Source organism: Micrasema longulum, unplaced genomic scaffold (genome assembly GCF_059751315.1).
Source record: "Micrasema longulum isolate JH-2025_06_02 unplaced genomic scaffold, ASM5975131v1 h1tg001177l, whole genome shotgun sequence".
Classification (NCBI taxonomy): domain Eukaryota; kingdom Metazoa; phylum Arthropoda; class Insecta; order Trichoptera; family Brachycentridae; genus Micrasema; species Micrasema longulum.
In genome coordinates this window covers 1-26,371 of record NW_028278364.1, presented here as the reverse complement: position 1 = coordinate 26,371, position 26,371 = coordinate 1, and the positions used below count along the sequence as shown (strand labels likewise).

The window sequence follows — 26,371 nt, the reverse complement described above, 5'->3', positions numbered from 1 at the left end:
ATAATTATAAAACGTTTTTTTGCTGAAATAGATATATATTTTCTCTCTTTAAACAAATTTAAAGAAAATGCTAGAACTCTAATTAAAAATAATAACTATAATTTAATCGAACTGTGCCTACCTAATATTTTATTTTTTGTACACTTTTATATTGTAATTATTTTCTCCTGTTTGAAAGAAGAAAGAAGGGAGGACTGATAGGCTTCGTATTACTCCGCATGGATCCACCGGCGAAAAGATTTTTAAGTCCGAGTAAACAAAAAACTTTTTCTTTTATTTTTTTTATTATTTCATTATAACTGTAATATTTTATTTATTTATTACGTGTGGAATGATGCGGAGTGGCTATTTCAATGTACGCTTTTTTTCTTATTTTTCTGACATTGTATTTAGTAATGTATAGAAAACTTTAATTGGCGTATAATTTTGGTTTATTTGTACATATTTTTTTTTTGTAATGGCTGTTGTTTTCTTTAATAAATAAAATAAAATAAAAAAATAATTAATTAAATTTTGGTTAAGAAATTACAAGCATATGGAATAAAAGGTATGTGTATAAAGTAGTTCGAAAGTTTTATTTTTAAAAGAAGACAAACTGTAAAAATAAGTCATACAATTAGCGAAAATCTTACCGGAAATTTTGGAGTACCTCAGGGAAGTACATTAGGGTCTACATTATTTCTAATATACATATATTTTTATTTACATAAATGGACTATGTAACCTGAATGTTGATGGACGCATTGTAACTTTTGCAGATAATACGGTGCTTTTATTCCATGCTAAAAGCTGGAAGGAAGTGTAGAGCAAAAGTGAGAAAGGCTTGGAAAAGACGAAAACATGGCTAGATTATAACTTACTTACACTTAACGCGCACAAAACAAAATATCTGACTTTTAGTATAGACAAACGGAATCAGCCAACAGAAAGAACGCTTAAAATTCATGAATGTACAAATGCAAGAAACAGCGACTGTGACCACCAAACTATAGAAAAGGTCGATCATATAAAATATCTAGGTATGCACATTGATAGTTACTTAAGGTGGAACATACACGTAAATAAGACAGCAACCAAACGAAGAAAAATGATATATTTATTTAAAAACATTAGAAACATCCTAAACAAAGCAACTTTAATTAATGTATACTATGCTCTAGCACAATCAACTATTAGTTACGGAATAATAGGATGGGGAGGAACAAATAAAACTACATTAGAGTCGTTAATTAAAGCCCAAAAAGCCTTACTAAGAGTAACCAACAAAAAGCCTTACCAATACTCTACAGAAAGACTTTTTACAAAATTTCCAGTACTAGACATGAGACAAATACACATAAAGACAATTTTAAGACATTTCCATCAAAATCCTGACAGACATAATGACGGACAACAAATTAACGACACTAGGTAAAGACAAATAACAATACTTCTGCTCCCAAAGAAAAAAACAAATTACGGACAAAGGCATTATACTTTTCTGGCCCCTAAGCTACACAACTTTTTAAGCAAGGACATATTGGCGAACAAAATGAAAAACAATATTTTCAAAGACAGAGTACATAAATGGATTGCTAAAAAGACTAGACAGGAAGCTGAGGAATATGTTTCATATTTGAGAATATAATTTTAGTTTCTTGAAAATCCTTTTTCGTTTTATTGATGTAGGTATGTTTTAATTTTTTTTTTATTTTTATATCTTTAGAATTTTTCTCAATTGATGTGAAATTATGTATAAATAAATAATACACTGACACTCCGGAACGTGCCTGTGGGCCAGTGGAGTGGCTATATCCATAAAAAAAGACATATATGCATATTAAATTTACCTACATATTGTATAAACATTTTGTTAATTATGTATTTGTATTTTATATTGGATTAAATAAATAAAAAATATAAATAAATAAATGAAATAAAATCGCTCTTTTCCTAGCAAAACGAAAACCTAGCATCAACCTATTCAAAATCTAGCATCCTAGTCAAGACCTATCAACTAATCTAATAACCGACCTATCATCCAACCAACACGCAATACAAAAACCCAATCCTTCATACTATGACAGCGTCCCCAAACACCCACTGTTAACGAAAAGGCGGACTGTAAATGAAAAACGAATTTCATTCAGTTTTGTGATTAGGAAATATTTGAAAAAGGATAGGAACATGGAATGGATACCTACCTTTAATATGATCTGAATGTTCTTCAACTTCTGGCACTGGATGACAAAATGAACTATAAAATGTAACAGTGTTTTCCACGACGCGCGAAGAATCCAACCACTTTTTATCCGATTTTATTTGAAGTCAAAAATGTCGTTTGGTTTTTGTTCTAAATCCGAATCTTCTAATTTTGAATTTCTTCTATCTTGATGTTAGGTAGGTACCAAAAATAAAAAATGCGCTTTCAGTGTAGCTGACGCTACCAACGAGTTAGCAGGTCCACAACTTTCATTAGGTCGTCCCTTCCGCTAGTTATAAGACAGCGGAAACCGAAGAACGAAGCGCACACAGGTTTCACTACAGCCAAAAGCCAAATTACTCGGTAAAGGACTCTCAATTCCGGAAGAAAGCGCCGCGGTCGGGATCCGTAAGGTGAGGAGTCCAGTAGTCGAATCCAAGGGCAGGCGAAGGTCTTGTAGAGTAGTCGGTATCGGCGGAGGGTAGAGCGGGAGATGATATGATGATCATATAGAAACTATAATTAACAAGGCATACAAAATGACTGGATTTATCATGCGACTGTGTAAATCTTTTAAAAACTTAGGTTCATTTATATTGCTTTATATAACATACGTACGCCCCCATCTTGAATATTGCACTGCTATCTGGTCTCCTGTTTATAAATTAATTATTAATAGAATCGAGGGTGTTCAAAAAAATTCCTGAAAAAACTAGAATACAAATTTCATTTGCATTTTCCAAATTATTTAGCTTCATTAAAATTTTATAACCTTGATTCATTAGCACACAGAAGAGATATGTTTGATCAGACCCTGCTTTATAAAATTGTCAGTAATAAATTCGATTCCCCGGAACTCATTAATCTACTTGCTTAAACTAGACTCTCTGATATTTTCTATATTCGTAAATTTAAAACTAACTATCGGAAACATTCTACGATCCCTCGTATATGTGAAACATTTAACAAAAAAATTAATAGTCTTGATATATTTAACACTCCATACAATATGTACAGAAGAGAACTAATAGGCTTGATTCATGCTCTTCATTCATAATTCATTTAATCATTAAACCGAATGAAATTTTCCACTCTCACTTTCCTTCAATCATCCTTTACCACTCCTTATCAATTTCCTTATTTTCCTTTCCACTATCTCCTTGTTTTGTCCATATTTATCTTATTTTAATATATAGTATATTTATTATTTAGATAGTTTAAACTTCAAGCCGTCGTCGCTTTATTACAGTATTATTTAGTGAATAGTGAATTGGATGACAGGCCCTACTATGTATACATTTTATATAGTTTTTTTTTTTTTTAAATATTCATTTAACCTGTACATCTGTTTGTATTCGAAATAAATAAAAAAAATAAAAATAAAAAAATGATTTTTTTGTTTTTTTACAATATACATAAGAGGTAAATAGAGTATTAAAAAAATAAAGGATAATTACATAACAATGAAATGAAATACATATTAACAGTAAATTTAGTAAACAAAAAATCCCACAAAGGCAAGGCCCGTTCGTGGGTATACAAGAAATGTTTATGAATTTTTACTCCTAAAATAAATAGACAGGTATAATATTTTTGTGAAATATAAGAAAGAGAAAAGAAAATATTCTGTAAAAGATTATAAGGTACTTTTTTTATAGTAATTAAAAAAGGAAATAAAAAATATTTTTAAAAAAAACATAGAAATATTTCTTATTATTAAAGGGCAACAAAATATATCATAGAAAAAAAGAGCTAATATCTTTAGTTTGAATCCAGGATAGTGCGTGTTTTTTGAAAGTTTGGGTTCGATTAAATATTTTCGGTAAAAAAGGATTAAAAATTTTTGGGCCTATAAAATATGCATGTCTCTGTGCTAGCCTCGTTATACAATGTGGTATTTCTAACACACGATTCCTTCTTTGACTTGATCTATTTGAATTACTTGTAAATACATTTTGGTTCTTAAATATATATTTTAAACATTGAAAACAATGTTTTTTTAAAAAAAAACCTTTATTTTCATAAATAAACAATACATTCAGTAAAAAAAAATGAAACACTTAAGGTTGAACTTGCCAAAAAAGAGTCTGGCTCTTGTGTTTGGCAAGTTTACAAAATAACATAAAAAAGAGACAAAAAATGCAAAACAAAATGATAAAATAAATAAAAAATTAAACAATTAAGAAAATATAACTAAAAAGTAAAAATAAAAACACAAAATTTATAAACACAGGCACACATTAAACATATATTTTTATTTTCAAAATACAGTTGATGTTAATTATGTTAAGAAGCTTTTTTTTATTTATCCTTAAATTTTCCGTAATTTATTTCTTGACGTAGATTTTGTGGTAAATGAATAAAAAGCTTCCGTCCTATATAAGTATAATGATGTTTGGCCGTGGTAGTTTTAATTCTCTGTAGAGCGAGGCATCCTGTTCTCAACCTTCCCGTAATACGGTCCCATGGGAGGCTCTCCTTATGCACCTGGAGCATACAACACTTTCCGTAGATATATATTTGTCTCGAGTCTAAAAGTTAACTTCTTGGAACAATTCAAACGCAAAGACAGATCATAATGCGTCAATGCCTAGACTTCCACATTTCCTTCTCAGAGTGTTTTTCCTCTCTGTTGCAATAAATTTAGATCAAATTTAATCATTTGACATCCAGCCAGCAATTGAGTACTCTGATAGATAAGTGGCGGATTCAATTGAAAGTCTACCACAATCCTGTTAGTGGCGGAAACAATCAAAGTACAAAATATATCATGGGTACAATGAATATTTCATATTGTATTGTTACTGATTATTTAATTGGTAGCACTGATGTTTGAATGAAACATTAATGACATCTCATTTTGTGTGATGTCTTTCGAAACAATGTCATACGTCACATTAATGTGTCATATACGAATTTGAATAGTTAACTCTTAAAAGACTGCGGTAAATAATTACTTTGCGCGCGGTGATGTAGCGTCGTGTTACCAAGCAAAAGACGGAACATTCTAAAGTTCAGACTTTAAAAAAAAAAAAATTGGATGGTACTGTTTAATGATTCCTTTTCAATAATTTATCAAAAATAAACACACAATTTACCCCTGTTTTAGCAAAATAAATTAAAAATCATAAATGCGTCGCTCGTTTTACATGCGTGCGTCAGGCGCGTGCGGTGACTTTTATCAGTAAGGATGCTGACAAAAAATAATCATGTTCTAATTTTAGTTGGTTTATTCTGAATTATTTAATAAGCTATATAAGTTGTTCATTAGAGTAATAATAATTAATAGTTGACAATTAATAAATTAACGGAGCACAGGCGCTTCTAGAGGTGAAGTTGTACATTTTCTTATTTTCTTCTTCTTTTTCCACTCCTAAGTGGAGCATGTGGACATCACCAGACGCCTCCGGGAGACCTTATCGTTAGCCAGCACTCTCGCCTCCTCCAACGTCAATTCCGCGTCCCTTAGTTCCACCGAACAAAGCTGAAAGATCGCCATCGATGGTCTTCCAGGACGGTCCCGTCGGTGTGAAAAGGAGATAAACAATATAAACATCAAATCACCTAAAACAAGACCCGAAACCATCGTTCTTAAATTTGGGCCAAGTGTCGATAATGCGCTACTTCAAACTTTATGATAAACGTTATTAGAGTCGTTTTTTCTTCGCATTATACAAGTTGGATGCTTCTTATCTCTCCGAGTCTCGAAAGAGAAATCTAAAACCTTATGAATCTAAAGGCGTGCGCGAAAATTTGGACAATTGCTATGGGAACTAGACGCAACTTGACAAGCAGTATCCCGCGTATACAACAAATACTATCAAGAACAAGATACCTATACTCAGTACGTACGTTGATATAGGAAATACGCGTATGTAGCTAGGTATGTATACTGAAGATATTGTTTGAATCCCGTACACCTAAACGTTCTCAGTCAGAATTTTAGGGATACATATTTGAAGGTTTTATTTCGTATTTATGACGTTTTTTTGGAAAATTCAAATTATTCTGTTCATTTTCAAAGCATGCGCCGCGTCCACAGTATCTATGGATGGAACGCGCCTGGCTTGCGTCCCCCATCACTGTCACTAACCTACTGAATCTGTTTCTCACAAACACCGGCTACAGAACAGCGTCTCTGTCTTCCTTGTTATGAGATCTTCGTGATCTCTCTTATACAATTGCTGTATTCATTCTTCGTGTAGCAAGGGTAAATATTTTTTGTATTAAAATCCAGCATAGTTATACAAATTTTACCTTCCAAATCCGGGGTAAAAATGTCAATTTGAAGATTACAATAATACAACTTCATTATTTTAAAAAATAAGAGAGATATATCAAGTCTTGCAGACTAATGTGACATCACAGCCCCACAAGAGTTAAATACCCTATATTTCATAGGAAACCAAAGCGTCAAACTGCGGTCGACCGGTCGACCGGTCGAAAGCCCGTCTTTTTGTAGTCACCCGTGTTTCTGATGCGTCGAAACAAGAACTACTGATTGACGACGAAATTCTTAAATTAAAATGCGACGTATTTTTAAAATAACGAACTTCTTCACAAAGTCATCTTTGGAATTTACTTTATGAAGAAAAGTATCCATGTTTGTGGAGATGTGCGGCGTATTTGACAACTTTTTTTCTGATCCATTTTCCTCTGAAAATTTACATTTTCAACAATACTCTCGTTTGACAGGTGACCATTGAGCAACATGTTTACGAATAGCTTTATGTAATTATGAATCAAATTATGATAAACTTAAATAAAAACTGTACAATGTCATGTTTCCAGCACTCTGATACTACATAAATAGTTCATATATTTCACGAATTGTAAAGCTAATAATAAACATATTTGTTTGGACATATTTGGTGATCCTTTTCCAACTTTTACGAATAATCTGAAAATATTTTCAGGTGGCGTTGTCTAGTAGGTGAAATAATTCAGCCAGATAAATCTTACCAACTTTAATAAAGGTTTCAGCTCTTTTAATTCACGAAAATCAACAGAGGGAAGAGTTTAGGAAATGGGAATGTTATTTTTTATTTGTTTATTACAATCTTCCATATAATCTCTCCCTTCACGCTGACTTGTAGCTAGTACACGTACACAGTGCATCAAATATCTCCATAAATATAATAAATTATGCGTTAAGATTTTCGTTATTCCACTGTTATACATTTACGAATCGGTTAAAATATTTTGCCAATAAATAATTAATTCTAATTGGGAACAGAAAAAGCGTTTCACCGAAAAATCGGAGATAAACCGCCGATACAGTAGAAAGTTTACCAATATGTCGAATGTTGCGGAGTACGTAGTAAAAGAGTAATCTTAATATATAATTGTCTCACTCATTATTTATGTCTCACTCTTGATAATACGGGTATACTTTGGAGCGAGATAAACAGTTTCATGCGTCATATGCGCGAACAGCAAAGTTTCTAGTACTTCTCCCAGACATCAGTTAATTACTATTAGCTATGCGACTTTCGTTAGGGGCGGTTCTTTCGCCCGCGCTGGGAGCACGAGCTTAAGTTTTTTTTCATGTTTTAGCAATTAAATTAAAAATATTATTAATTTTGACATCAACTATAAATAATTTAATAGGTTGCATTTGAATATTCCAATTTAAAATCTGTCATTTTTTGCATGTGTAATGACTACACACCACCGTAACGCGCAGATGTTTTTGGGATAGTAAGAGATAGGTTAAATCTTGATATCTCACTGGGGAGTGAAATCCAGCCTTGTCTAAAACATTTGGTAAATTTTTTTTATTCATTAATTTTTTTAACAAACACAGTCATAGTTATAAACAATACCTAAAGAATAACAACAAATAACAAGACCAATTACAATAGTAAGTAAATATAATATAAAATATAACAATTAATATAATATATAGTTGGCGGCCTCCGTGGTGTAGAGGTCAAGACGCTTGACTCACACGGAAGGTTCCGGGTTCGATTCCGGTGAGAACACAAAAATCAAATGTGATTTTTCTCAAGCCTTGGTGTTCTGTGATGTAATTCACCACTGTAATTGGGCCTCCTGGCCTGTTGTGGTGCAAAAAAATAAAAAATAATAAAACAATGAAAAAAGAAATAAAAATGTATTTAAATGTACACATACAACATACATACATATACATATACACACATACATATATATACATCCACATTTAAACATGCACATATTTACAAATATATACACATACATACACACATTAACATATACACATACACAAATGCACATACATACGCGTACATATATATAATTAATAATAAAATACTGTTATTCTTCAATTTTCTCAACTTTCTTCACACTTCTTCTTTGTGTTTGAGAAAGTGCATTGAAAGTTTCTTAACTAATCACTTGCATGACTTTTAAAGGACTTTCTAAATTCTGGCGTCCTTTTAAAATATCGCTTACTAACTTAATAAATGAGTTGTTCCTTACATTACCTTTCCCTTCAATTAAATCTTGTTAATTAATCAAGTAACTTTCTGAAATACGAGACTTGGTAACCTTTCAAAACGCAAACACTGTATTTGAAAAATATTCCTTACTAAGTGAAACCATTTAAATTTGTTAGTGAATGTTCTTGCTGGAAGTACATTGTAATTTAATTTAGAAATATTAGACGGTTGAAACTTGAGATGGGTGAAATCATAAGCCTTATAAATGCTTAGACTAGCTTATATTATACCCAGGCCCACGGCGCATTTATAGCTTCTACATAGGGGTGTTTTTTAAAAAAATAATATAAAAAGCTCGATGTGAAACTCTCTAGGCAGATAAAGAATACAGTTCTGTGTGTGAAATAAAACCGGAACCCTGTAGCTCAATCACAAATAACTATTGATGTGCTTAAAAACATGCTAAGCGTTTGAGCGATCACAATGAACAATAATGAACATGCTTAAGTTATTTATTATTTATTTATTTAGTTTACAGAAACAAACAGTCGACAATGATATAATAACATAAAAAAGATACGGTTTAAGGACAGACCAGCGAAGTTTCAAAATAAAAATCACACATATTAAATTGTGGTACAACAAAAGGGTGTGTTTATGTGTATTTGTATGAGATTAAGTGTATAGGTGTGTTTATGTGTATGTGAGAGTAAGTGTTCAGGTATATGCAAGTGTAAGCATCATTAAATGGCAAGTGGGATCGTATCGCAGCCAGAAAGAATAAGTCTTAATTTATTTTTAAATAAATTAAGGGGCGTGTTAAATATATCAATAGATGAAAAAAAGCATTATAGTTGGATCAAGAACAATAGAGGAAAGAGTGTTGTGCATAGTTAGTGCTACAGACTGGCAGATGGAATAAATACTTATTTCTTGTCACGCGAAAAGGGACATTAAGATTAATTTTGGAGAGTAGGTTAAAAGAGTCTACTTTATTATTTAATAATTTATATAAATAGCATGTAGTCTTTGTGGGCATTTTTTCCAATTCGTGTTATAGCTTAATTTTAAGATGTATATTTCTAAAGGGTATTTTTGTAATTAATATGTGTGGAAAAAAAAAAAAAGGGGAAGCGTACGTCACGGTACACATCTCTACGCACTTAAATGACATAGCTTTATTATGATGTCATAGTTGAAGATAAATTATTCTCCCGGGTGATTACGAAGATACACTACCGATCCCGTATCGATTCCCGTTCTATAAACTATTTCTGATTTGCGAAATGTTCCATGGCTGAAAAACCCTGATCTATATGCTGGTATTAGAAACAAACTTATAAATCTCCATTAAAGGAGTTACTGGGATATTTGCGAAAAACTTTGAAAATAGAATTGTGAGATTTTTAATTATGCTTCACAAACTCAATGGAGAATGCTAAGTTTGCGGTGTCAAGTAGTATAATTGAAGTCTGCTTTTGCAAGATTTAGGGACGGTTTTGAATTACGCTAATATTTAGGTAGATAGGTTTTTATGTATAGTTTTTTTTGGCATCATTAACTAATTTTCCTTTTTTGGTAGAGATTTCTAAGATCGCTTCTAATACCCTCAAAATTTAATATGAAATGTTAAAAATGTTGACATCAAGCAACTTATTTTTTTAAATCTTCTTCATAGCCGTATTATAAAATAAAATAACCACAACTCAATAAATGGTAACACTTTATTTATTGCTTTCATACATTTACTAATCTACAAAGAGGCAGTTTAACATGACAAGGAAATATCACATAATAAAAATATTGTAAATTTATTATTATATAGGTACATTACGAGTATATACACAGAGTCAAAATCATTTCAAATCTTTGGAAGTAGCTTAAAATATACTAAACATCAGACTCGACTTACAAAATCGAGACTTGCAGAAACAACTCCTTAGAAGATCAGAAATTAAAACATTGCAACCTTGCATAGGTAAAACCCCTAGAGATAGGATACCAAAAGAAGAGATTCGCTGGGTTTGCGATATAGAGGAGATTGTGAGACGGAGTAGGCAGAAGAGACGGTTCTAGAGAGACTGCATCGAGAGGATGGACCCAGCGAGAACAAGATCGATATCCTGTCTTAGATAACCTTAGAGTAATAACCTAATAGAGTCGCCCATACGGAAAAAAAACATTCTATGATTATTGTCCACGAAGTAACAGATTACAGTAATACAACGGACCGTAGGTACTTACGTTGAAAATTGCAAGCGCTTACCGAAATCGTCCATTACACGTTTGCTGTTAAACTAAAAACCAAACCAAAATTTGAAACGCTTTTGTTCTATGCGACAGAGCTTAGGGGCTTCTCTAGAGAACTATTACTCAGAGGTCTGAACCAGTGGCGTCATTGATACCAAATTTCTAGTGAAGCTCAGATTTTAACGATTAGTATAATATGCGTAAATGTTAAGTAGGTACCTTTAGTAAATAACACAGTACGGACCGTGTTTGTAGGCATCTTTGAGCAGTTTTATATTGTGTTCCGGACGCGTAAAATCGAATAAATTAAAATAATACAATAATTAGAAAGGATCCCCGGTAAATGTATAGAACTGATGGCTGGGCTCTCAATAAAGATAAAATGGTCACTTTCGAGCCTGGCCTCAGTATTACCGGGGAAAAATAGCTAGGTTAAAATGAATAAAATGTACAAAAATATATTATGTAAATGTCATGTTGCGCGCGTCGCGGCTGCCGACGAAATGGCCCGTACGGGCATTGAGCGCCCGTATTTACGCCACCTGCGGCCGGCGGCATGTAGCGAGTGGCGGGGAAAGATTACCCCCACCACTCCGAGGCAGCCGGCGCGGGTGGGATGGCCGACTCACGGAGCCCGACGCGCACCGCTTTATAAGGCGGTCAATTAGAAATATTAAATCAGTTGAGTTCCTAACTCTGAACAGTTCACACGTGTTTTATTCCGTTCTCCGTCCTGTTCGCCTTCCTGCACTTCGCTCTTCGCTCCGCTCTGCCTGCTGACTGCCTTCGCCTCTCTGCACCACTTGGACCGGGTGGAAAGTCCTTTTCAGGGCTATTGAGGTTGACTTGCGGTCGGCGCAGCTGTGCTCCTACCTTCCGACTTTGTCTTTGGCTCTGTCTGGGAGGGCGGCTCCCACTTACGCCGGGAAGCTGACTGCGGCAGACGCGGGTGACGAACCGGCGAAACTTACATCGTGGTAACGCGTACGTTACATTTGGTCCTTCGGAGCTAAGGATCGTCGCCAGTGGTCTCAGTCTACAACACACCTACAGCATGCCGGTCAACAGATCGCCTGTGTCGACGCGTTCGGGAACGCGTCGAGACGCCGGCACGGAGCACGAAGAGGAGCTTCAGGAGCCCCAACCGGGGTCTGTACGAGCACATCAGGAGGAGCCCCAGCCAGGGCCTTCACACGACTGCCAGGAGGAGCCTCATCAAGGACTTCTGGAGGAACAAAAGGACTCGGACGAGGGATCCGCACCCTCGGAGCGGTCCATCTCATCGGCGACATTCGCCGACAGATGGAGGAACGCGAGGCGCATCACGAGAGGCAGGTGAGCAGCCTCAACGAGATCATCGCCGCGCTGAAGGCCGCCAACGCGAGAGAGGACGCCAGACGAGACATGGCACCCCCCCTCACGCCCACCATCGAGAGGGACCTCACATCGCACGGGACGTCGGAACCGGCTCACAAGCCGCTGCCGCTGACGTCAGACGCGTCTAGGACCGACGCAGCCCTCAGTACGAGGGAGGCTGCCGCCGCACGCCACGCCGCACGCTACGCCGCTGATCCGGAGGATACCGGAGCGGCGTACATCCAGCAGCCGAGCCACTACGACAGCAGCGGGCGAGAGACGGGGCCGCTTGGAAGCGCCCTGTCACCGACGCGGAGCAGCCTTCAGCACAAGGGAGGCCGCCGCCGCACGCCACCACACGCTACGCCGCTGATCCGGAGACACCGGAGCGGCGTACATCCATCCACCGAGCCACTACGACAGCGGCCGGTGAGAGACGGGGCCGCATGGAAGCGCCCTGTCGCCGACACGGAAGCAGCCTTCAGAGCAAGGGAGGCCGCCACCGCACGCTACGCCGCTGATCCGGAGGACACCGGAGCGGCGTACACACTTCCGCCGAGCCACTACGACAGCGGCCGGGTGAGAGACGGGGTGCCACGGAGGCACCCGGTCGCAGAGGCGGACTCCAGGACGAAGGAGGCGCCAACACACGCTACGCCGCTGATCCGGAGGACACCGGAGCGGCGTACACATTTCCGCCGAGCCACTACGACAGCGGCCGGGTGAGAGACGGGGTGCCACGGAGGCACCCGGTCGCAGAGACGGACTCCAGGATGAAGGAGCCCGCCAACACACGCTACGCCGCTGAGCCGGCCTACGCCGGAGCGACAAACGCACATTTACAAGGCCGCTACAATGAGCGGCATCGGGACAATGAGGCGCCACCCGCACACAGCCGAAGGGAGGACGCCGACGTACGCTACGCCGCCGGGCCAGGCGAGCCCGTAGCGGCACGTACTATACCACTGGGGGGCTACGAGTTTCGTGACCCGGTGAGCGCGTGGGTACAAGAGGGGCTACCCACGGAATACATGCCGCCGGGTGCCACCGGCGAGCCTGTGACGAAATACAGACAGCCGCCGGAGTGGCACACGTTCATGGCGAGGCAAACCGGCGCTAGGGATCTACCGCAATTCTCCGGCGACCCGCTAGAATGGCGAATATTTAAGGCGCAATTTGATCAATCGACACAGATGTGCTCCCTTACAAACGCGGAGAACATTCTCCGTCTGCAACGAGCCCTCCCAGGACGGGCCAAGGCCACAGTGTCGTCTTGCTGGTAGATTTGCTGGTAGATCCCCGAAATGTGCCGGACATTGTGAAGATGTTAGAGGCCGCCTTTGGACACCCGGAGATCGTCGTGGACAGAGTACTGGAGCGGATAAGAAAACTCCCTAAACTGGCCGACAACGCATCCCTGGAGGCCCTGACGGACTACGCGGTCGCGATAAGAAACGTCGTATCGACCGTAGAGGGCCTCGATGGAAGCCACCTCTCCTCCCCGAAGCTTCTGTCCGAGATGACTCAGAAGCTGCCACGAGTCGAGAGGATGATGTGGATTATGTCACGAGCGGATACCGTGAGAAAAGCTACCCCCAGGGATCTGGCACTGTGGCTAGCGAGACTGACCGGTGCAATACCGAATGCGGGTTGCATCGGGATCAGCACGGAACCCGCCCGAGTGGAGAAAAGGCGTACCCAAGAAAGGCACGTGTTTCTCACTCAGGACAAAAAATGCCTGTTCTGCGACATGAGTGGACACGCATTCGGACAATGCCGGAAGTTTCTCCGGAAAACGGTAGAGGAGAGGTGGACAATTGTGCGTGCCAAGTTCGTGTGCTACGGATGCCTGGAACCGGGACACAAAACGACCACCTGTGAAGCGGCGAAGTGCGACGAGTGCCACGGGCGGCATCATCGGTCGCTACACCGCGAGAGAGTGGACAGTACGCCGAACGAGCAAGTCTTATTGACAAGGCGGACGGAAGTCCCAGTGACCTTCAAGGTAGTGCCAGTAACCTTGAAGGGCCCGCGTGGGTCAATGGAGATCCACGCACTACTAGACGAGGGTTCATCGGTAACTCTCCTCGAGGAGGATGTCGCCCGTGCAGTGGGCGCCACCGGGGCCTGCGAGGAGTTGAGACTCATCGGTGCCAGTGGGAACACGGACACGCTACAATCACAGCGTGTATCCGTAATCCTCGTTAAAGGAAACAAAGAATTTGGTGTCCAGGCACAGACGGTGCGGGTCATGGATCTGCCGCACCGCAACCGAAAGAGCACCAAGACACACGGGCCAGGCATCAAGCCGAAGATGTTAATCGGTCTTGATTACGCCACCCTAATGGTATCTACAGGCCCGCCAGTCCTACAAGAGGACGGGCGGCTAACCATCGAGACGGCCCTAGGAGCCGTCACCTACGGCGGGGCTGTGCACCCCGCCTTTGAATTACCCCCAGACGGCCAGGGTGAAAGGGACTTAGCGGAACTGGTAAAGAAGAGCTTCGCCGTTGACTCGCTAGGTGTAACCACCCTGGAACGTTGCCGCGCCGCAGATGTGCGAGCGGCGGAGCTCATGAGCAGCTCAACCACACAACTACCATCCGGACGATGGGAGACCGGTTTACTGTGGGCGAAAGACGGAGATTCTTTGCCCTGCAACCGGCAAGCAGCCATGAAGCGGCTGCACTCCCTGGAAAATAAACTACGGAAGGATCCGATACTGGCGATCGCATATCGCGCCAAGATGGCGGACTACATTGAAAAGGGATACGCCGTCAAACTAAGCCGCGAGGAGGTAGACGCCCACCATTCGCGCAAATGGTACCTGCCCCACTTCGCGGTGACAAACCCCAACAAGCCTGGCAAGATAAGGGTCGTGTTCGACGCCGCCGCCCAGTTCCAGAGGACGGCGTTGAACGACCATCTACTGACGGGACCTGACCTGCTTTCATCCCTCCTCGGAAACGTGATCCGCTTCAGAGAGGGACGAGTAGCCATCGCGGCCGACATACGGGAGATGTTCCTGCGGATAAGAATCCGGGAAGCCGACCAGCAATCGCAGCGGTTCCTATGGCGGACGCAGGACGGGCAGGAGCCCGACACGTTTGTCTTCGCGTCCATGATGTTTGGAGCGAAGTGCTCACCCAGCAGCGCGCAATTCGTGCGAAACACAGTCGCACGAGCACACGCGAAAGAATTTCCCGCCGCAGCAGAGGCGATCGAGCACAATATGTACATGGATGACTACCTAGACGCCACAGACAGCGAAGAAACAGCTGCAAGCCTGGTACGAGATGTTACCCTCGTACTCGGCAATGGCGGGTTCCGGCTCACCGGGTGGGCTTCAAACAAACCAGATGTCCTGGAAGAAGTAAAGGCCGACGACCGGGCCAATACAGCAGTCACCATAGGGGAAGAAGTAATGACGGAGCGGGTCCTCGGGATCGTATGGGATCCCAAGAGCGACCTATTTATATTTCGGCACGGAGCCGAAAGTGCAGCCATCCCGGAGCGACCCACCAAGCGCGGCATGTTGAGCGCCGCCATGAGTATCTTCGACCCAGTAGGCTTCATTGCGTGCCTCACGATACGGGCGAAGATATTGCTGCAAGCCATCTGGAGGACAAACACAGGTTGGGACCAACCGCTGCAACCGGACCACGCCGAAAAGTGGTTGGAATGGCGCGACCTGCTGGCAGCGAACCACACCACAACACCCAGACCTATTGAGAAAACAATCTTTCTTGCATTTTCTTCTTGCAACTGGCGAGAATCGAACCCGCGACGCCAGTCTCACAGATAGCCGTCTAACCAACTGCGCCACGGCGCCTGTCTAGAGCATATACTGCAGTTGAATGTTGAAGGTGTTTTCTTTTCAATGTAAAATATGGACACGAAGGTAACGTTTGGAATACAACATCAGACGAATGCCCGCCTTGGCATTCTTGGCAAACGTTCATCCTTTTCACGAAAGTTTCGATCACATTTTGACATAATTCAATTTCATCCAACGCAGGCCACAAAAAGTTTGTTAAGATGTCGCATCGACGAAGACCATTGACGGTAATTGGGTAAAATTAATACGGGCCAATCCAAAATCCACACCACATGGTCTCATAAGTATAGTTTGCTGCTGGATCACTCGTGGGTTTTCGGTCTCCCAAATTCGACAGTTCTGTTTATTGACGTGTCCATGAAGTTAGAAGCAGAAGATGTTTTTTTTTTAATCGCCATCCACTTGTTGATGCTCTATTATCCAATTGACGAATTTTAGGCGCTGCGCATGTCTTTAGATGTTGTGTTAATTGAATCTTGTAAGCGTGCATGAGAAGGTCTTTAGGTAAAATTCGTGGCAGAGAGCTTCTTAAGACGTTTGATTGTTGACAACGATGACGAATGGAGATGGATGGGAGTTCGTGTACACTTTCTCTAACTCCGCAATGTTTCAAGCGATCAACCCGTACGAGGACGGCCACCAGCTTTAGCATCCTGTACGGAGCCAACAGTTTCAAATTTATTAATTAAATTCTCCACAGCGGCTCAAGATGGTTCATAATGATGACCGTAAAATGTGCGACATTTTCGAACCGTCTCTGTAAAGTTTTCACCATTTCGGTAGTGAATTTTTACAATTTCTATGCGTTGCTCGACTGAAAAACGCTGCGTGACTTCACCTCAAACTTTGCTGATGACAACCATGTAATTCTACATTATCTCTGATGACAACTACTGCAAAATATCCACGTTCCATGTTTGACACAGCAAAAATTATTCGAAACTCAACATTCAAGTAGGTTTTGAGACACCCGATCGAGAGAAGTTTTCATAAAAATATATATGTACCTTAAAGCTGAAAGGCTGGAAGTAACATTCTTGCAAAATTGAGTTGTGAATGTCATTTTGTTCATATATTCAGATTCTATTAATGCTGAAAACATTGGAGTCCTCCGGTATACCACTACTGAAACAGCTTGTTCTACAACACCAGTAGCGCAGTAATAATACTCGCGCTTTCAACAAAATTCAACGGTTTGCTGGTATTAAAGCAGTGGATACCGAATAAATTCCACAATTTTTACAACAAACTACCTCTGACGCAGCGAGGGATTTTGCACAAGATTTAGTCTTATTGTCACAATCAACCATACTTAACCACTACGTCATTTCTTTTGCCGTTAATTTCATTAATTCACTTTGCTTTTTTTCAAACTGTTTACTTTCAATAACTGTTTTATTGCTATTAATATCATGTCATTTCATTTATATTCACCTGTTTTTTTCATAAATAATCAATGTTTTAATCAATGGCAAATAATTTAATGTTTTTGCCTGAAGAAAGTTTTATAAATACATTGTTTTTCATTAAATATTCTAAATTACTTTTTACACTAAAGACCGAGGAGAAATTAGGGCGCGGGCTGGGCGGTTATAACAAAATACACCGCAGACTCATAGTTATTTGATAGTCCATACTTTAAATGTTTTTTTCGTAAATATTCTTATCAATAGCCTATAAATCCTGCTAAACAGCAACAATTTGTGTTTTGACTTTGAGAGATACATTTGAAACAGTTTTACAACTTCAAACCGCTCTCCTGAACAATTGACCAAATGTGACTTTCAGCTTTAAGGTACAGATATTGTGAAATGGTAAGAAAACCATTTTGTCGACCTCGTGGAGCGCGTCTGTCTACCATGCAGGGGGTCTCAGGATCGATTCCCGACATGCTTGACTTTAAATATTTATTTAAAAAGTAGTTTTTACACTAGAATATTTCATAGTCCGTAGACTGGTAACTGAAGCGTAAGACTGATCATCTTACCTTCATGTAACAACAATGATCAAGATACGCTAAAGGGAATGATGGTGAAGAAAACCCATCAATATACTTAAAAATACGTACAATTTGTACTTAAATATAATTTAAAAATAAAACACCATTATATTAATTACTTATTCTGAAAATACTTCAGTATAGACGATCTGTATAGATCGTTCACATAAAAATTAACAGGCTTTAAAAGCTGAGGAATATTATCGGAAACCATAATTATTGTCAATATAATCAAGCGTCCACAATTACTACACTATAGAGGGATATAAAAAAGCTATTATATATATTTTACATTAAATGTACATGGTTAAATCTCTAAACATCGAAGACAACAATTTTAATGTTTATATTTATTTACAGACTTAATTCAGAAAACGTAAGTCCGCAAATAAAAACAATATAATATTAGGGTTAACAAAGGTTATATCCGGTTTTTTTCTAATTTGAAAATGAGCGCAAATAGTCAAACAAACCTAAAATTTCTGTTCTACAATATATTGCGTTTGCTTTTACGTTACATGTATTATTTAATTTGAATACAAGCCTTTAAAAGTGAGCATTTTCGACACCTTCTTCTGTTCGCGTTCAATCGTGGAGGAACTTCAGCCCTACGGGAAATTGGATACAATAAATGTTTTCTTAAGCGCGGTAAAAATTGGAGCTTTAAAGTGTACGGCAAAGTTTCTTGAAAATGTACGAAAAAAATAAATACATATATATATTTCAATAAAAACGAACTTCTTTGAACGACGTCACTAGTTCATATGAATCAACCAATGATAAGAGAGTCGTCAACGGACCAATGAGCAGAACTGATCTAGAATAAACGGAAGAGAACCTCTGACGTCACACGCTGAGTATAGCGCTGATAATACATTATATAAAAATAGAAAAAAAATACATTTGGCTTAGTTTAATAGTCGATTAACAAATAAAAAAATATATAATTTAACATATTACAAATTTGTTTATAACGTATTATCTTTCATTATTTTAAAACAAATTAGTCAATCATTCATAGCACCACACACTGCCCAAATAATATCGCGAGCAGTTTTGGCAGCTTTAGATATTCTCTCGACTGAACGTGAACATTTCTGTTTTTTGTCATTTCTGCATTTTCGACACCCTTTCGGGTGTCGAAAATGCTCACATTCATCCATTTGACATTCCATTTTGAAGGCTTGATATTTAAATTTAAAAAATACATGAGACCCACCCTATCCTCAACTCCATACAGTAGAAAATTGTGTATCTTTTAGAACTAATTTTAAGGAATCTGTTTAGATAGTAAAAATGACATTTAAATAAAATATAATGCATATTTAAATGTCATATATTAAAAAAAAAATGTTAAACGAATCCGTCTCTAAACATGAGTTTTCACTCTATTAGAGAGGTAGACACATTATTATTACGTCGGCCTTGTGGTGTAGTGGTCAGCGCGTTTGCCTACCATGCAAGTGGTCTCGGGTTCACTTTGACATGAAATATTAATTTAAAAAGGTGTTTTCACTCAATTTTTTTACTACTTAGAATATTTCATAGCAACTGAACTGGTATCTGAAGCATAAGACTGATCATCTTACCTTCGTGTAATAAAAATGATCAAGATAAAAAATATTGTTTTTTTTTTTTGCACCACAACAGGCCAGGAGGCCCAATGTGGCGAATTACACTACAGAATACCCAGGCTTGAGAAAAATCATATTTAATTTTTGTGTTCTCACAGGGAATCGAACCTTCCATGTGTGAGTCAAGCGTCTTGACCACTACACCACGGATGCCGCCGAACTGCGATAAACTGCGATTGGTATACCAATGCAGTGCCCTATGCATCATTAGGTGCGAAAAGGGAATCATGATGATGTACAAAACATTTGTAATTTTATACTTAACAAAAAAGCAAACACAATATCTCGTAGAACATAAAATTTCCATTCGAACGATGTATAACGGTTACCATTTTATTTTCCTTGCGGCGCTTATTTTTAAATTTGGAAAAAAAACAACACAATTTATTTTAACTCCTAATATTGACTTATATTTAGAAAATTAGGCAAAGTATCTATTTAAAAAGAGTATAAAACTTAATTTTAAACGCTGGCCACTCCAATTAATCATAGAATTTAAATTACATACACACTTCACCACATGCACAAGTTTTTAGAATTAAAAAAAAGTAAATAACCGTTCATTAAAGCTTAAAACTTGTTTTTGCAATGTGCGAATGTAAAAAGAGGCCATAAGACATCTAAAATGGATCCAGGTAAGCAGTGGGGGCTTTTAAAGAAACATACAATTGAACACAGTTCAGCGCACCGTCAGATTCTCCAAATCAGTTCAATTTTACCACTAGTTTTTCCAATATACGAAAGTTTTGCCCACCGCTTTCGGTCTTTATTATTATTGTTGTTTGGTGTCAAACTTTGGGTTAATTTATTGTTTACGAGACGCTTTTGTTTCTTTCTTATTAGGTTATCAACTAATGTATTGTTATATCCGTTATTTATCGCGATGAAACCGGTCACTGGATGAAACCGGTCACTGGATATTTCAAATTTGTGGATTAAAGTATCACTCGTGTTTTATTTATATAATAAATTACAATGAACTTCCATCAAGAATTTTCACTTACAAACTTAAATGTTTTAAATAATAAGTACTTTGGCGGATTTCCCATGTTTGATGCCGAGAGGTAAAACTGAAAATAAATGTGAAGACAATGTGGCATCATTCTTAAAAATCCAGAGGGAGTAATAAAAAAAAGCTAATGCGGGAAGATGTATCGACTTTTTAAAGACCTAAGTAATTAAAATGACAAAAATATGAAGGGACGCTAGACCTAGATCCGTAAAAAATAATTGTACTACACAATATATAGGTGTACGAGTTTACACTAGAAAATTTTTTTGTGTGCATAAGCAAAGTAATAAAAATAACCAGAACAAGAGAAAATAAAAACTGTATTAGACTGTAGTTTTGAAATGTGAAAATATTAGTGGTAGAGAAACGGATAAAAAGATCAAGATCTCGTGGAAGAAGTCCATTAAATAAACCGACATGGTCTATGATAATGGCGATTGGCTTTTTTTTCTCCATAAAGCTTCCAGAAGTGCTAGAGACGAAGAATGATGGAAGCGGATTCTGGTGAAGAGCTTTCCCCATACTGCTGTGACCACATCAGTTCTGACAAGAACAAACGCCAAAGAAAAGGTTTCCAAAGAGTATTCTTATTAAAGATGGGGTTTCGGTTATTTTAAAAGAGTTGCAGTAACAGTTACCGTTTTAAAAAGAACTGCTAATAAAATTATTAAATTAAACAAAATAGGAAACCACGAATCTACTACCGAGCTGTGTTATCCTGCAAATACTCTACGACTCTATAATAATCCCCTTTAGCACCAAGCATGTGCTTAGCAACAGACTGAAATGTATTTGTTGACAATGTCTAAATATCAAAAAGTTAAATTAATTTGTTGTAGAATCGTATGCGGTTTGAGGCAAACGAATAACATTTAAGTTTGTAAGTGAAAATTCTTGATGGAAGTTCATTGTAATTTATTATATAAATAAAACACGAGTGATACTTTAATCCACAAATTTGGAATATCCAGTGACCGGTTTCATCGCTTTCGCGGCATCTTCGAGACTGGTATCTTGGCTGACAACCCTTTACTAATTACTTAATTAACTTTTGTTTTTATACCCCAATATCCAGAATATCGTCGAACTTGGTTATTACGAGGAAGACAGGACCGACTGAATTTGCTCGTTATAAGCATTACTCGTTGTACCAGAGAAAGGCTTTTTAAATCCAATCGCCATTGCATATTATCACTATTGAAAATTGTAATAAATGCTTATCAACATACTATAGTCCTTAAAATATATCTTGATTTAAAAGACAGCTGTCAAACTAATGTCACTAGCAATGGAAAGTTATAAATCACTGATCATGTACCGATCAAATCGATTTTATCAGTTTTTTCATGCAAAGATGAGACTCTGTTTCTGAAAATTGATATAAAAATGCAAAAACAAGCCTAATATAGTGTGTTTAAGACTATTATTCACCAAAAAATCAGATATTTATACTTTTTTCATGAACAACATCAAATTAATAATTTTTTTATTCAATCAATTTACATGAGTCAATTTGTCCCATCTCTAACGTTTTCGCAAAATGATGTAACCTTGTAAGAACGTCGTTAATAATTAGGTTTTTTTTTTTGTTTTAAAGCTGATTTTATATATTTATGTTGATTTATATGTCAAGCATTGCATTAAAAAAATTAATTAACACGCCAGATACGAATGATTTTTCGTATGTCAATAAAAATCACTCGTTAGACGTTACTACAAAGTTATGTCTTCACTTTTGCTGACAACTGTCATTCTAATCAAGCTGTATTTTAAGGACTATAGTCCCCGTGCACTGAAGCAAACTTCACACAGGACATTCTAGTTAGTAAAACATTACTAGATAGTACTGAACACTACGCGTTTGCAGTGTTCAATTGTGCACTGCAAATTAGTGTGTGCAATGATGTGCATGCACACATTTTAAGTTGTATGATTTCTCACTGCCACTGTACAATGTGTGGTCTCATCGCTAGATACCACAACGTCACAACATGATGCTTCAGGACAGCTGTGCTTAAAATGTTACTAGCGTCCTCAATTATTTACTACTCTTTTTTGACAGAATGATATTTGACGTAGTTGATGAAGATGAGCTACATTATAATTTTAATAAAAGCTCTGATTCGTCCAAATAAACAAGTTCATTATTATTTATTGTAGATAATCAATTCATATAAATACAAAAGGGTACTCGCAAAGGTTTGCTTTCGACCTAATAAAGCTCAGCCTCACCGAGCGAGGGTTATCACTAGAGCCCGCCCAGGGCACTGCAGATTGAACAAACGCCTTGCTAGAATGAACCATTCCCAAACTTTATACATTCTATGCAAATGTGTTACTTTACACCATAAAGGAGTCTCATCCTCGGGAGACCACTGGTTAAACCTGAGGATGTTAAAGAGGGGGAGATTTATCAAAATGAGAACTCTCGCCTTCCACACAGTAGCCAGGCTCTTAATAGACCTGGGCTTGGACGGCGAGAACTATTCACGGGTAACCGTCACAATAAATCTTCACAGGTCGCAGTGACGTCAGGAGCTTGCGTAGCACTGACCCCCACCACTAAGAATAGTCATTACAGATTGATATAATCTTTATTATTTCACATTACATAACAATATTTTTAATTTGTCCAAATGTTTGTTGACAAAGGACCGGATTAGAATTTCACCTCCTGGGGAGTTCACTAAAATCAACAGATGGAAGAATTGAAGTAATATGGATGTTCAAACGTATACAAAATGGTGAATATTACGCAGTGTGTAAAGTGATCACTTACCAGCCAATGACAGTTCATAAGCCCTGTAAATGCCTAGACTTCCATATCCCTTCTCTAGGGTGTTCTCTATCTCTATTGTAATTTCTTAATCTTGATGCCTCCCTAGAGGGGTGAAATCCAGTCTTCTGTGTACAAAAATTTGGACAAACTCAAAATGTTGTACTTTAGAATTCTGGCAATTGCCAAGCATGTGTTTACTGTAATAAAAAATATCGAGGTTTATTTAAGCTCTTCTGCAAACCTCATAAAATGCAGATTCAATAGTATACTTAGAGAACGTCGAAATTACTAATCGTCAGAATATTTTCATCTGGAAGAAAAACAAAAAATGCTTAAAATAATATGTAGCTATAATACTTTGCTAGGAAGCAAGTTCTGACTAGTAGCTAGGGCAGGCATAAAATTTTCCATACCCCGGGCTATGACCGAGCGTGTATCCTTCAATTATGTTTAGTCGTGTAGGGTTGAAACATTTCACTAACATAATACATGTCATGTCATCATTAAAACTTAATAGTAATCTACTAAAGTGTATATATTTATTTAAGCATATATCAAAGGCTGAGTAGATGGCTAGGACTGACAATTTTTATTGCGTCTGCAGAAAAATACCGTGATTATAAGATTATGGCAGTACATTTTGATTATATAAGAAATTACTTGGATATCAAATATTTATGATTAAAAGTTTTAATTTTAATTTCACAACACCCACCATAAGACGACGATAATATTTATTGCAGAAATAAATTGGTAAATATTTTTATTTATTATAATCGACTAAAGACATAATATATCAATGTGTGCTACGTAAAGTGCTCTATCTGCAAATCAGAGAGAGTTTGAAAGGTTTTTTCATCATATATATTTTTTTGTTGATTAAATTTTGTATTTGAATTGTATGCGTTTTTATAAAAAAAAATTGTTTAAAGGTAAGATTTATCTCTCTCAGAATCAAGTATACGATGCGCTGTAACTTCCTGGGGGTTATCAAGTGAAACTTATATTAATTTTATTCAAACTTTGCAAAATTCTACGATCAAATTGCTACTACATAAATATGTATACCGCCAGAGACACAATATTTCAATATCATGTATAAATCTGTAAATAAATTGTCAGTTGGGGCTCTGCTTTGGAACAACTTAATTTGTCAGCATGCGTCGCACTCCGAGTATAAACACAAATTGGTACACGATTACAATACCAGGTTTAGTAGTATGGAAGGGCTAGCTGTTCCAAGATATTGTAATAAATTTGCCAAAAGGACACTGCAATACAGTATGCCTAAAAACAATATTAAGAAGATTGAGTTATACATTATTAAGAGTTAAATAAAAGAGTGAGACGTATGCTCAAATTATGGCTAGTGGAAAAAAGTTTTTTGTGTTAATGATTGTTTTTAATCTTTAACCGTTTTAGGCTACACTTATTTTGCAAGTATGTTTGTAATTTGCTACGGTGTTTTTGTGTTATTAGATTTTTAAAAAAGGTTGATATTAAATTAAAATAGGCTTTTGGTTTTGCATCAGAAGGAGGAAGGCGTCTAGGTCCGGGAATATCAAAAAAATTGTTTCTACAGTTATCTGTGCCTTACGAAGCAGACGACAAATCCGAAATTCAATTTTAATTCGCAATCTTTAATTGCGACCTACAATAATGTTACTTAGCGGTGGAAGGGGGTCGGACCACCTGGGTGTGGTAGTGGGGAGCCTTCTCAAGAGACCGATATTTTTCCCAGTCACCTGCGGGCAAGTGGAGAGTAAGCACATTGATTTCCGAGAACCTCTGTTAAGAAGTGTCGTTACGATCCAAGATGGGGAAAAATCTCGAGCAGCGCTACGCCATCAAATTCTGAGACCCTCGAAATGATTAAGGATGCCTACGGGGATGCTGCCATGAGCCGTTTAACGATTAAGCGCTGTGCCACACCGCGCTGCTGGTGAGGGAGTTTCTGACCAAGCACAGGGTTGCCACGCTGCCTCACCCCCATACAGTTCAGATCTGGCACCACCAGACCTCTTCCTCTTTCCTCGGCTCAAGCGGGATCTCAAGAGAAACCGATACAGCTCTAAAGAAGACGTCCAAGGAGCCGTGACGGCATCTCTGAAGGGGATTCCGGAAAGCGAGTCTCAGATGATGTTTGCGCAGTGGGAATCGCGTTATACGTGCTATGTTGAAGCACAGGGATGTTATTTCGAGGACTGCTAAGGATTCGTACCGATTAGTTCAATAAAAAAAAATAAAAAATTCAGTAATACTAATTTTTGATCCTACCCTGTATTGTGTAAATATTTTTGTAAAAAAAAAACTGGATCATATAATAAAATAAAAATGAAAAATTTGAGATTATTATTTTTTATGATTTTTGCGTTGTTGCAATTAGAGTACTTTACGCAGGACACGTCAATATATTTGTTTATATAACACCACTTTGTTTTGAGTTTTCGACTTTCAGAGGCATAAATATTCTTCATCATCGTGTCTCTCTCCGCACTCATTGGTACATAGGGCCCTGCATTGGTAAACCAAACGCAGCGTAGTTCGTTCATCGATTACATGAAGGCAAGACGATCAGTCTTACGCTTCAAGTGCCAGTCCAGGAACAATTAAATATTGCCGGAATCAAATGTGCCAACCGCTACATAAGAAGCTGGACTTATCTCCACTGGATTTCCTTATTCGGGACTTTTACCCGAGAGCAAACATCGAGTCGAAAATACTTTAAGTGTATTCTTCAACGGTCTGGGCATGATACATAAATATTAATTAATTAATGCTCCCTCCCGGTGATGTGTAGCTAGTACACATGGCGTCTAATAACTATAATATCTTTATAAATATTATGAATATTGGGTTTAGATTTTCAGAATTCCTCCATTACACATTTACGTATCGA

The 26,371-nt window shown here is 38.1% G+C and overlaps 1 protein-coding gene across 1 annotated transcript; it reads left to right on the top strand.

Annotated features, from left to right (window-relative positions):
- Nucleotides 1–13,534: 13,534 nt before the first annotated feature.
- Nucleotides 13,535–15,978, top strand: LOC148276619 (uncharacterized; the record flags this gene model as incomplete). The annotated part of the gene is made up of 1 exon (XM_088234013.1): nt 13,535–15,978. A coding segment is annotated over exon 1 (2,444 nt), but the record flags the coding sequence as incomplete, so codon positions are not given.
- Nucleotides 15,979–26,371: the final 10,393 nt, after the last annotated feature.